The sequence below is a fragment of the Etheostoma spectabile genome, chromosome 14 (assembly GCF_008692095.1).
Source record: "Etheostoma spectabile isolate EspeVRDwgs_2016 chromosome 14, UIUC_Espe_1.0, whole genome shotgun sequence".
NCBI classification, from domain to species: domain Eukaryota; kingdom Metazoa; phylum Chordata; class Actinopteri; order Perciformes; family Percidae; genus Etheostoma; species Etheostoma spectabile.
In genome coordinates, this window is record NC_045746.1 from 11151518 (window position 1) to 11163575 (window position 12058).

Below are 12058 nucleotides of genomic sequence, written 5' to 3' on the forward strand. Positions count from 1 at the left end.
ACTGAGCATGTGTGTGTAATTCAGGCCTGTGGGTAATATATTGTGGGTAAAATATTGTAATTTCCCCTTGCGGGATTAATTAAAACTTTGTGCAACTTGACTCATAAATAAAAACAACTTGTACACAGTATATTTGCTCAAAGCAGCATTAATTGAAGTTGAGCTCAGAGGTTTTAGCCTGGGTGTGTGACCCAGACTATTAGTACACAAAAACACATTTGTTTGTATATTGTTAAAAAGGTGTTGGGTTGGTAAATATGGTAGGACTGTATTAGGAATGATGCATATAAAATGGGTGTCTTAGTCAGTCCGAACACAAAGGAGTCGACGCAATTCTCAAAGGCATCTAAACATATAGGGATTACACCGGACAACTCACTTTTCAGCAATGACGCACACATCACACACACAGCTGTTGTCTCCCTCTGCGCATCTATCTTGAGGTGATGGCTGCAAATGCTCATAGAGACGCATGCGCACAGGCATTTCCAACCTAGATACTTGTGTGGAATCTGAATTGTCCCTTTTGGGTCAAGGGTTTCCCATAGTTCAGCAGACTGCATATACTGGAAAGTGTTTTGTTTTCAATAAAGTTGTGTTTCAGCGAAGATAAATTGGTTTTTACTTGGTTCACTTGCACATGTATTAACCATTGCATGTGCCTGTGTGTGTGTGTGTGTGTGTGTTTGTCGCAGGTGACAGAGCAGAGGGAGCCGAGGCGACGCTAGAGGCCGGTCTGAACAAGCTAACATTGACTGTTGCACAAAAACAAGAGGGGGACTCTGGGGATGAGCAAGTCGCCGATTTTATTAACCCTGAAACTTCCACTCCCGGCTCAGCCACTACCATGTTACTACCTGTTACTTAACCGTGCCTAATGAACTCACTGTGCCCAGCTTCAAGCCTCTAACTGGACTCTGTGGCAGAAGACGGGGGACACAGGATGAAATGCTCAATCTAAGCAATGATAGAGCAACCTGCACACTCCAAGCTCCATCCAACCTGACATTATGTCTCCATATAGTCTAAACATCTGATGGTGCCATATTAAAGGTGCTATACGTAGTATATGTCAGTACATTGTGGAACTATATTGTAAAAAAAATGAAAGCAGGGACAGTGGGATTGGTCTCTATTGGTATTATTAATGCTAGTGTTATTCAAAAGACTGCATTTCCCACAAACCTCCTTGCTTCCTGTTGCAAAGAGGATATGGCTTGTTGTCATTGACAAATTTCACGATCTCTGTGTCTATTTTGTGCCACAAAGAAGTGGGTGTTCAACGTAAAGGCACATTTTCTTTCCTTTGGCATATTCTACAGGCTGTTACTACAATAATGGTATTACCTATATGCAGCTTTATAGTAATGTGTCAAAGTTAATGTGGGAAACATTTAGCCAATTGACTTTGGGCAAAACAGTTGGCAATACGCCTCTTTTTGGATCTGAATCACCACAAGACGATCCAAATGGGACAACATAATCCGATAGATGTTGGATTATGTCGTGTTATGCCTTCATGATTGAGCTGTGTAGCTCTGAAATGTAAAGTTGAAATGTAGGATGTGGAGAATATTTTGGAGGAATAGCTATCAAGGAGAAACGTGGAGTGCAAGCAGTACTCTGAGCACTGAACTAAAAAAGTAATAAGGGAGTGAATGTATTGAGTGCAGCGCAGCATCTTAGATGGTGACGATTGAACTATTTTTTGAGTGTCGTCTGTTGTGTTTTAGAAAAAGGCTCACACGCTACCCTGTAGTACAGATGTATATTTATACTATAATAATTTGTAGTTTATACTCTGATGTCATGTTGTAAACTTATACAATAGCAGGGGTTACAGGAACCAGAGTCCTCTCACACACTTATGCCACACTTGAGTGTATTGCCTGTTTTGCGCACTAAAAATTACTTATTTCAACATTTTGGGAAATAAATGTATGTCCTATTTTGTCATGAGTCAGATGGGAAGATTGATACCACTCTTCAAATGTTTGTGCAGTAAATGTGCAGCTGCCGCTAGCAGTCACTTAGCTTAGCACAAGGGGAAACAGTTAGCCTGGCTCTCCCCCTACCGGCACCTCAAAAGCTCACATTAACGCTTTATTCCTCCTTAGTTTAATCTGTACAAAAACCAAAGTGTAAAAATGAAAATTGGCTGTTTTAAAGCGGTTATGTGTTCGACCGTAAATAGGCTCTGAGCAGTTGCCAGGCAACCAGCAGAGGCTCCAGAAAGATGCTGCTCCCAGCAAAGAAATAGTCCCGCGAGTAAGAGTATTTCCCAAACTGTCAAATGATCCCTTTAAAGTTAAAAGAACAGATTTTCCCAGAAATAGCCTTCTTAGCATTGATATTTTGTAATACTATTTTTTTAGATTACTTTTTGGGGCTTTTTCCTCTTTATTGCAGTTGACAGGCACAAAAGGGGGAGAGAGAGACATGCAGCAAAGGACTGCAGGTCAAATTCGAACCCCGGAGCATCAGGAATCAGAAACCTAAATCTGTGAAATTATAACATTATATTTACTGTAATTGAAGGCTGGTTATAAGTCTGGAACTGATTTGTAACAATATTCACCTGACTGCATTATAATATGCACAGATGTGAGGTGCAACTTTCCTTTAAAAAGACAGGTTATTTCCTCCAGTCTTTTCAGTCTTTTTCACCCACACAGTACTTAATATTAAAACCTGATACATCAACTGATATTAGCTCATTGCTGATATAATGTATTAGCCAATATGACGAACAAAAGGCTACTGTAAGTAACATGTGATTGCAGTACAACATGCCAATGAAATGTTTGAGGTCATTTCCAGATAGTGTCTTTATTTTATAGTTTGTCCTACAGTGTCCAGGTCAGTTCCTTAATATTTGTTTTATAATCATGATTTCAAGAAAAAAAAAATACAAATGTTTGCTTATGCCATGTGTTTATGGTAAAATGTAACAATGGCAGATATGTAGTTCAGATGTTTGCAAACTCTCAAATATGAATATCAGTGTCATCCTCATAAGTCCAGTATCCGATGTCTATGCTAACAGAAATACAGTAGGTGTACTGAATAACTGTTTCTATTTATTGTCTGTATCGTGATATTCAGAGCTGGTTCCTAAAAAAGCTCCTGCTGGCTGTACTTCAGTAAGTACCCTCAGTTCAGTGAAGCCCAGCTTCTTTTTTACTCTGTAACCTTGTTTTGCGATCCTTGTGCTCTTCTGCATGTCTGCACACGCTCCTGACATCATGATGCCTTTTAATTATGCTTCATTTTGGGATTTCCATATCTGTGCCATAATAGCTCTGGACTCTTTGATTGGGCAACTATGATCATGTTCTGTAAGATACTGACATCTAGTGCAGAGTTTGGGTTTTGTGCACCCTCCGGTCCTGAGGCTTTAGCAGGAACTTCAGACTCACTACAGTTAGAATACACCCATGTTCAGACTATATGCACCCTGCTGCTTCCAGGGCTTAATCCCACCCGGGACAGTTTACAGTGATTGGTTTACATAAATAGAAACAAGCTAGAGTGATATAGATGACCAACCAAGGACTGGCCAGACTAACAAGGGCCAAAGGAATGAATGGAGCCTTCTATTTCTGTTAGTCACACCACCTTTCCTGCTCTGTAAAGTCCAGTAAGTGACTAATGTACTAATTTTCCTACTCAAAACAATAAAAGCAATATTGACAATTAGTACCACAGGTTACCCAACACAACCTTTGGTATCTGTCCGTATCATAGACTGTAAAACTAAGTTAGTCCCATGAGGTTTTCCTAAAAGCTAACCACAGTCATTGAATCATATGACACAAATCACATGATTCCCAAATAAAACCCACCTCTGTCTGTTGATTGGCGTTCGCGCTTCCGCGCCACAGTGTGATTGGTTAACTTGCGGTTGCTAGTGATTGAATTTGTTTTGGACAGCTGTGTAGGTTACATAGCTAGTCATGTGTTTTTGTTTGCGTTTAGGCTGACTGCTTTATCTCTCGGCTTTCTGACCTCACGGTAGAAACCATGCTTTTATACATTGCAGCTGTACTTCTGTGGGCTGTTGTAGGTAAGGGACAACATTTAATTTGCCACATAACGCTAACTGTTAACGTTAGCTAACCTAGCTAACGTTAGCTAGCTAATGGTACATATTATGAAAACAGCTAGCCGTTAACGTTGGTGTTAATACAGGTTGTTAAATACTTTCAGAAATACTTAATTTACAGCGGTGGTAAATACATTTACACGTATTCATATTGTAATGAAAGTGTCTGCTTCTGTCTCATGTGAATGCCATGCCAAACTTCAGGCAAAAATATGTTAATTTAGAGTTGACTTGCTTATCAAGGTATCCGCATGTATCCTTAAATATGACGTACGATACCAGACGAAGCTCTAGAAAGTTCTCTTTCTTTCGCTGTACATGTAACACACCATGCTACATTTTATCGACTAAACCATGTCATATCATATCATGTCATGAAAGTTATAATACAAATAAATGGCACCAGTGAGTTGCTTAAATTTCCCGGCAAAATGACTTATAAAAGACTTACTGTACATTGTCTTCTATTACAATTAAAAGAACGTAATTAACTTGGCTTGACTCTTTGTAAGTGATAATAAGGACACTTTCCCAAATTTCCTAGGACAGTTTACAATATTCCTTGTCACATTTAATATTTTGTCCTTGTGCTTGGGAAGTCATTAACAACACACTAAAGTTTTATTTATTTATTTTTTTTTTTTAAAGCATCTTTTTAACACCTATGTTCATTTTCAGCTACAGAGACAAAAGCAGTCCCGTCTCTTCCAAATTTTGGGAACAGCTATCATGTCAAAGGTAAGCAGTACAACATCAGGTTCCACATTAAGGCCTCATTTCCTTCAGACTTTAGCCTAATCGCAGTACTATTTTACTTTTCTGTTGTAGGAGTGATTTCTCTGCCATACGCTGAGATCAAGGAGCCATTTGAGGCCTGGTTAGACCTAGCGGCAAAGTCCAGCCGAATAGACTATTACCATGGTAAGAAACCTTTTGACCCGTGGCTGTTTCGCCTAAACCTGACTCTGTGTTTTCCCTGCTCTGCTGAATTAATGATGTGAAACTGAGACGCTGATGTGGCAGTCCAATGTGACCAGAGCAGAACATAATCACTCGGTACATAAACAAAGAAGTGAAAAAGAATGAATAAGCACTTTTGGGAAGTTATTCTGTTGACTCATGTTACACACTCATATGACTTTATGCCTGTTTTTTTTCTGTCTTGTTCAAGCTCATCTTGCAAGTTGTGTATTTTATATTCTTACCATCGCAAAGACGTACAATGTTAGAATTTAAATTATAATCCCAAATTGATAAGGAATTTATTGATTTCAGTGCATCAGCAAAAAACATTCAAAATATGTTTATTGTACATTTCTGGGTGCTTTAACACAAATATTTTACTTGTTTACCCTGTTACTTTCTACCTACCTGTGTGTACCTAGTGCCAAGTGTTAGAACTATGTGTATATAACTGTATTTATTATAACCTGAACAGAACAAATGCGTATTAATAAAATGATAACATCTTCACCAGAGGTGGATAGAAGAACTAAAAGATTACACTGTAGATGCTTCGATGAAAGCATTAACTTAACATGCAAAAATGTGGACAATTAAACATTAGTTCTGTAACATTTGAGTGAAATAAACACAGGTTGCAGGTTGGGACATATTTATAAAACTAATTAATAGGGTTGCAGAAGGAGAGATACATACATACATACATACATACATACATACATACACATGGGAATGGTGGCACTTAGGGTAAAACAAATATTGGGTGTAAAATAAAGCTGTTACTTGTAAAGTAATGTATGGGTACATGTGATTTTACTCAGAGATTTCAGAAGCTAATAATGTCTAAGTTTAAATATCTCACATTGATCGTCAACAGGCCAGGTGTCAACCTACCAGTTGGGGGCAGCGCAGCAGTGGGGTGTCGCCTATAAAATCACTCCTGAGACCACGGAGACGGAGCAGAATGTGATGAAGTGTTTCCAGGTCAACGGAACGAAGGATGAAGCGGTCACATCCCAGGCGTCGTTGCCTGATGTCGCGGGCTTCCAGGTCTGGGATTTGGGAAAACCGCTTTGCGTAGTATTTGAACACCAAACCATAGTTTTAAGATTGATTTGTGTAACAATAGTTGCAACATATTCTGTGACCCACTAAAGGTTATGTGTAGGCTGAACCTGGGTAAACAAATTTTAAGTGTAACTGTTTGCTACTTTTTTGCATTTGTTGTCTTGCATTTCATCCATCACAGAATGTAGTGTTACACTCCCTGACAAGCAGATTTGAAAAGTCCTGTAAAAAGGCTCCAGTTCTTCCCCAGATTCTGTTACTCTCACCCAGATATTTACACTTAATGAGTGATATTTAAGTTCAGGGCTTGGGAAAATCGAGCTACATTTAAAAACAAAACAACCAAGAATTGCCATTATGCACTTTACAAAAAGACACAAAAGTGTTTATTGGAAATGGGTACTACTTATCTCCACCATCGGCCCTTTTCAGATTTAATCAAACCGTGATTTTTTTTTTTAAATACTCTGTATGCTGACAAGTTTATTCCACTCCTACAGTTTCTGAGGATGGAGTACTTCGGGGGTTCCCTGTGTGAAGTTTGGCAGAATGTTACCACTGTGGGTTTAAAGAAGAACACCTACACACTGTGGGTGACCCATGTAGAGAGAGGTGCGGATGGCAAGGAAGAGCCTGCCACGCCGCTCCATTATGAGATGATGGGTTACAACACGCTGCTGGGGTCACATTACGACAAATACTACGTGGACTACAAAGAGTTCAGCACCCGTGTGGACCCTAAAGTCTTTTCACTGCCTGAAGGTTTGTGCTCTGCTGTAGGTGCACGCATCAAGATGTTTTAGAAAGATTTAAAGATTTTTTTTTTTTTGTTTACCTACAGGTATGAGCTGTGGCGGATTTCCTGGCCCAGGAGTGGAGCACCACTTGTTGGCCAATCCAATGAAAGAGCTCATCCACACCTCGGCATCAGGCCACACAGAGCACATCTTCAACCATTTCAAGGACAAGTTCCAGCGTCGGTACAGCGATGAAAGAGAACATGAAGAAAGGGGGCACGCTTTTGCTCATAACCTTCGGTGAGAGGAACATCACAGTCCAGCACAGATGTGTATGTATGACATTTTTAATTGAAGGGATTCTAATGACTGTTTTCTAATTACTCTAGGTATGTCCACTCCAAGAACAGAGCAGGGCTGTCCTTCTCTCTGGCTCTCAACTCTCTTTCAGATCGCACCATGTCGGAGCTGGCCACCATGAGGGGAAGGAAACGAGGAAAGACCCCAAACAGAGGGCTCCCCTTCTTCTCAAAGCTTTACGAAGGAGTGAAAGTACCTGAGTCCCATGACTGGAGGCTTTACGGTACCTATGTACATCTAATACGTTAGCCAAAGATGCATCTCCCTGGCAGGACTTTCTAGTTTTTAAGCTCAACTCTGCTCCTGCAGGTGCTGTGACTCCAGTCAAGGACCAGGCCATCTGTGGCTCCTGCTGGAGCTTTGCCACCACCGGAGCAGTAGAGGGCGCTCTCTTCCTAAAGGTGAAAATGAAATACAAATAGCAGCCACTGGCCACATTTTCCACTGTGGGCTACTTTTTGGTGCTCTTTGAAACCACAGCTGTTTAGCATGGCAGCTCATTTGTTCATCTTTGGTAGACTTGCATTGTAGTTATGTTTGGTTTTAATCTCTTATTGGCACCATTCTAAATATTTAAGACTAATAAGATGCAGCTTGAATGCTTTTTTGGCTGTAGGGGAGTGGGTTATTTATGCAGAATAATACAGTGCCCATGTCTGGGTAAAATGTGACATTTGGAGTCTGTATTCAGTCATTTTGGTGAAATATTTCTGCATCTGATTCTCTTTATTTAGGGTGCAGCACTTGTGTATCATTTGTGAAAAGAAGTCCTCTACTTCAGAGGAGGGAGGTTCCACAAGACAGTTTGTCCTGCCTCTTTCATTCGAGTTAAACAGACTTAACAGTGTGTAAAAAAGAAATAAAAGTGAATGAATGTTAGCTTCGCAAGGAAAAGCTCAAAGGCATTCCTTTTACCGGGTTGCCATGCAACTTTGATCCAAACATTGCATGGTTTAATTACACTCCATTGAAGTGACCAAATTATTTCACTCTCTCTCTCTCTCACACACACTTGATTTTGTCTCTTGCTTTGGGCCAGTTGCTCTTTAATTGAGATAGCAATATTGGAGATTTCTAAGGAGGCAGTTAACAGACTGCATGAAAAAAAAAAAAAGGAAACAAAAACATTTGGGGGGTGGGTTGTTATTGGAAAAAAAAATATATGGTTTAGAATTTAGAGCTTACAGGGTCATTAAAAAGTGTGCGTCTGGGTGGAGGTAATGTGTTGGTGCTGTGTTATGGAATGAAAGACCAGGAGGGTTATTATGAACTGATGATGGCTAGTTTATAATTGGCTTTTCTTTTCCTTTTTTAATGAAAGCAAACCGAGATTATCAAGCCAATCCTACCATTTAACATAATACGTTTTACTGAAGTGGAAGACCACCGAGGGGGAAGATGTATTCGCCTATCTATTTATTTTAGTGTTCCACAGTTCGTCTTTGAGCCTTTGCCATCACGCAGCAGCAGGAAGTGACCTGCAGCATGGCACCCCGGTCCCCACAGGCGGGTTCATAAACAGAGCCGCTACCCAGGGGCCAATTCTGAAATGTACTTCTTCGTGATCTCACAGCGTCGGTAACAGCTGGCGTATGAATGTTCATTATGAACTTCATTGTTGTCTCAAACCATCTGTTTTGTGTGCTTGTATTGTGCTTCAGAGAGTGGGATTCATGCAGAGCAGGACAGGTTAGTAATCCGTGTGCCGATCGTGTTTTGTTCTCGTTTTTTTCCCCCAGACTGGCTCCCTGCAGGTTCTGTCCCAGCAGATGCTGGTGGACTGTTCCTGGGGTTTTGGCAATAACGGCTGTGACGGAGGGGAAGAGTGGCGAGGATACGAGTGGATCATGAAACACGGAGGCATCGAGACAACAGAAACTTACGGAGCCTATATGGGAATGGTGAGATGATTCCGAGTTGTGAAGGCTGAATCTGTTGAAGTAGAATAACTTGTTAAGTCAAAATGGAATAGCACTGCATTGAGACCACTAAGAATGGCAGGCAACTGTGAAGGTGTTTCATTTTGACAAAGTGAAACACCCTCACACATGTGGTCCTCTATATTTGAGGTGAATGGTGCATTTTCCATTAGTCTTTGGAAGTCTTTCTCTTTAGATTAACTTGGTAAGATGTTGGTAAGGAATCTTTGAGCTCATTTGACATCTTTTACTGAGGCAGCGAAGCTCAGTTGGGACATTTTAAACCAAGATCCGATGAAGCAATTCCATTCGTCTGCACCCAATTATGTCCAAGGAAAATATATTAAGGGGCCTCAAGAAATATTCTAACCAGTACAATGAGCCTTATGAATGCATAATTTGTTCCAGTCCTTAGGACTGTATTACAAAGAAAGGTTTGGGTTTAACAAGGTAACTTCAGGTTCAACCCGGTGTATTACATGTTACTGCGGTTTTTAGGGTCAGTGAAGCCAGGGAAGAGAAAGAAATCCAGGCCACGTTGCTCTTTATTCGTAGTACTGGCCTCGGCTGCACTTCAGGGTTCAATATTAAATGTTCTGTTTCCCTCTCTCAACAGAATGGATTTTGCCATGTGAACAAATCCCAGCTTACTGCACAAATCCAGAGCTACACCAACGTGACGTCAGGAGATGCCGAGGCCCTTAAGCTGGCTATCTTTAAAAACGGGCCGGCGGCCGTCAGTATCGATGCTTCACATCGATCGTTTGTTTTCTACAGCCACGGCGTCTACTATGAACCGGCTTGTGGTAAGTCTACTTCTCACTCACATTTTTTTACAGCAACATGGACTTTCGTGCAACATAAATCAGGCATCCTTCTGGTTTTTGTCTTTCTTTTAGGTAATACAACTGATTATTTGGACCATGCCGTGCTCGCAGTGGGATACGGCTCCCTGAATGGGGAGCCATACTGGTTGGTAAAGAACTCATGGTCCACCTACTGGGGCAATGATGGCTACATCCTCATGTCTATGAAGGATAACAACTGTGGCGTCACCACTGATGCTACATATGTTACACTGGCATAGATGTGTCCGTGTGTGTGTCCGTGTGTCCGTCCAAATGTGCCACTATGTGAGTGCCTGAGGATGAATGATGCCTAATGCTGGATGTGTTAAGCTGTCAACATGTGGTTATCAAATCAAACTGAGATACTTTGTGATAACAATGTGTTAATCTTTGCAGTTGAATAGCTGCAGTGCCTTCATTTCAGTTGTACAAAATACAGTACCCGTTGTGACATTTTTGTTGTGCTTTTTAATTTGTTGCCTTCAAATGCACTGGGCTGGAATCAATGCAATAAAGAAATAGGAAAGTTTTCTATTTGCTGGCTTCAGTGACCTCGCATACTCAAATGCTGTGGGCAGCAGTGAGGCATGCTATCAAGATTCATGCAATGGTGTGAGATTCTATGAATTCTGAGCATACTGGCCTCATATCTTTGCTACAGGAATATTAGATTTTGCCTGAGTAACATGTTTTTATGCATCACAAATCATATAGACAACAGCCCTTAAACACTTAAAATTATGAAAATTGTAAGAAATTCACAAATCCAAATTTGTATACGTGAGTCATTTAAAACCCCATGCTGGTCACAGTCCCATCCCATAGTATCAATAAAATTGTACAAATGAGCTACATGAATCTGAGAAATTAGGCTTAAAGTTAATTAGTACATGCAATGAAAATAGGTTTTCTGTCTCATGGCTCGAGAATGAGGACAGAAAACGAGTCAGTTTGTTCAATACAGCATTAAGATACACCAAGGTTGGGCGCCCAGATAGCTCAGCTGGTAGAGTGGGCGCCCATATATAGAGGTTAGTCATCTATGCAGTGGGCCCAGGATCAACTCTTGACTTGTGGCACTTTGCTTCATGTCATCTCCCCTTCCTTATCTTTAGCTGTCCCGTCAATTAAAGGCCTAAAATGCCCAAAACTAAAAAAAAAAAAAAAGATACACCTAAAGTATTCCACAAACAGTCCATAGACATGTCATACTTTTATACAAAAATATTACACAAGTGTTTTTATTTAATGCAAAAATGTAATAAATCCTTCAATCCTGAAACAGGAAGTCCTAACAATAGCTGCTTGGGACTATGTGTACTGCATTAGAGAGGAAGTGCTGAAGTTGTCTTGGCCAATCTGATTCATCAAATGAGCCCAGGTTTAGAGATTTGAGCTCCAAGCTGGTGCCATCAGATAGATATATATATATATTAAATTTGTGTCTGCAAAGTCTGAAGGGAAGACGTTTATTCTGTTTCCCCACATATGCAAAATATATCAAACCACTTCTCAACATTTGAATAAAAGGTGTAAACATCTGAGCAGTGCACATGATTATACAGGACTATTCTTGATTTATGCGAGTGTTTACCTGTATCTGCTAAAACAGTAGGCTGTTGATTTATCCCGGAAGCACATATAAGAATGCCTGTTCTGTGCATGTGCACCTGCATGGTAGTTTGGTTTGCATAGAGCTCTTAATCAGATCCTGACATGTAATTGCATAGAGGATGTTTTGTTATGTAAGTGCTGTATCTGTTAACAAAGTTGAGGCTGTGTAATATGTGAATAGTGTAAAATGTGCAGCTTAGGCCAGATTGGCAAGGCGTCGTAACTCCTGCTGCTCGGTGCTGTTGGCTGATTGGCTCGTAGCCTCAGACATCTCAGGGTTCTCCTTGTTGGGAGGCGACCTGTAGGAGACAAAACACACAGCTGTTTGCAAAGGTTGGGTCTTCACATGTGAACAACATGGCAGCGAGATGATATCCTCTTTGGGGTCACGGAGGCTGAGCAGCATCAAGATCAAGATCAACTTTATTGTCCCCTGAGGGAAAT

At 40.6% G+C, this 12058-nt stretch overlaps 3 protein-coding genes across 3 annotated transcripts in view; 2 read left to right on the top strand and 1 right to left on the bottom strand.

Moving 5' to 3' along the window:
* LOC116701342 (SH3 domain-binding protein 5) overlaps nucleotides 1–3067 on the top strand; it is a gene marked incomplete at its 5' end in the record, with an annotated part of 17070 nt that extends 14003 nt beyond the window's left edge. Inside the window, 1 exon segment of the mRNA XM_032534986.1 lies at nucleotides 696–3067. Within this exon segment, the coding sequence (XP_032390877.1) occupies nucleotides 696–868 (173 nt within the window). The 3' untranslated portion in view covers nucleotides 869–3067.
* Nucleotides 3068–3861: 794 nt separating this feature from the next.
* zgc:110239 (digestive cysteine proteinase 2) lies at nucleotides 3862–10529 on the top strand. Its single transcript, XM_032534984.1, has 11 exons — nucleotides 3862–4066; nucleotides 4784–4843; nucleotides 4934–5026; nucleotides 5946–6118; nucleotides 6637–6898; nucleotides 6978–7173; nucleotides 7263–7456; nucleotides 7543–7634; nucleotides 8973–9134; nucleotides 9769–9958; nucleotides 10052–10529. Exons 1-11 carry the CDS (start codon nucleotides 4024–4026, stop codon nucleotides 10237–10239), a joined length of 1653 nt encoding a protein of 550 aa, XP_032390875.1. The 5' UTR covers nucleotides 3862–4023; the 3' UTR covers nucleotides 10240–10529.
* si:dkey-166k12.1 (solute carrier family 22 member 13) overlaps nucleotides 10454–12058 on the bottom strand; it is an 8034-nt gene continuing 6429 nt past the window's right edge. Inside the window, exon 10 of the mRNA XM_032534985.1 lies at nucleotides 10454–11913. Coding sequence (XP_032390876.1) covers nucleotides 11811–11913 — 103 coding nt within the window. The 3' untranslated portion in view covers nucleotides 10454–11810. The remainder of the gene's footprint in view (nucleotides 11914–12058) is intronic.

What these genes read in the sequence shown, in the direction of transcription:
- zgc:110239 (XM_032534984.1), top strand. Translation starts at nt 4,024, where the DNA reads ATGCTTTTATACATTGCAGCTGTACTTCTGTGGGCTGTTGTAG. An exon ending in CCATGACTGGAGGCTTTACG is followed by an intron (nt 7,457 to 7,542) that starts GTACCTATGTAC and finishes CTGCTCCTGCAG; the next exon opens with GTGCTGTGACTCCAGTCAAG. An exon ending in CTACTATGAACCGGCTTGTG is followed by an intron (nt 9,959 to 10,051) that starts GTAAGTCTACTT and finishes TCTTTCTTTTAG; the next exon opens with GTAATACAACTGATTATTTG.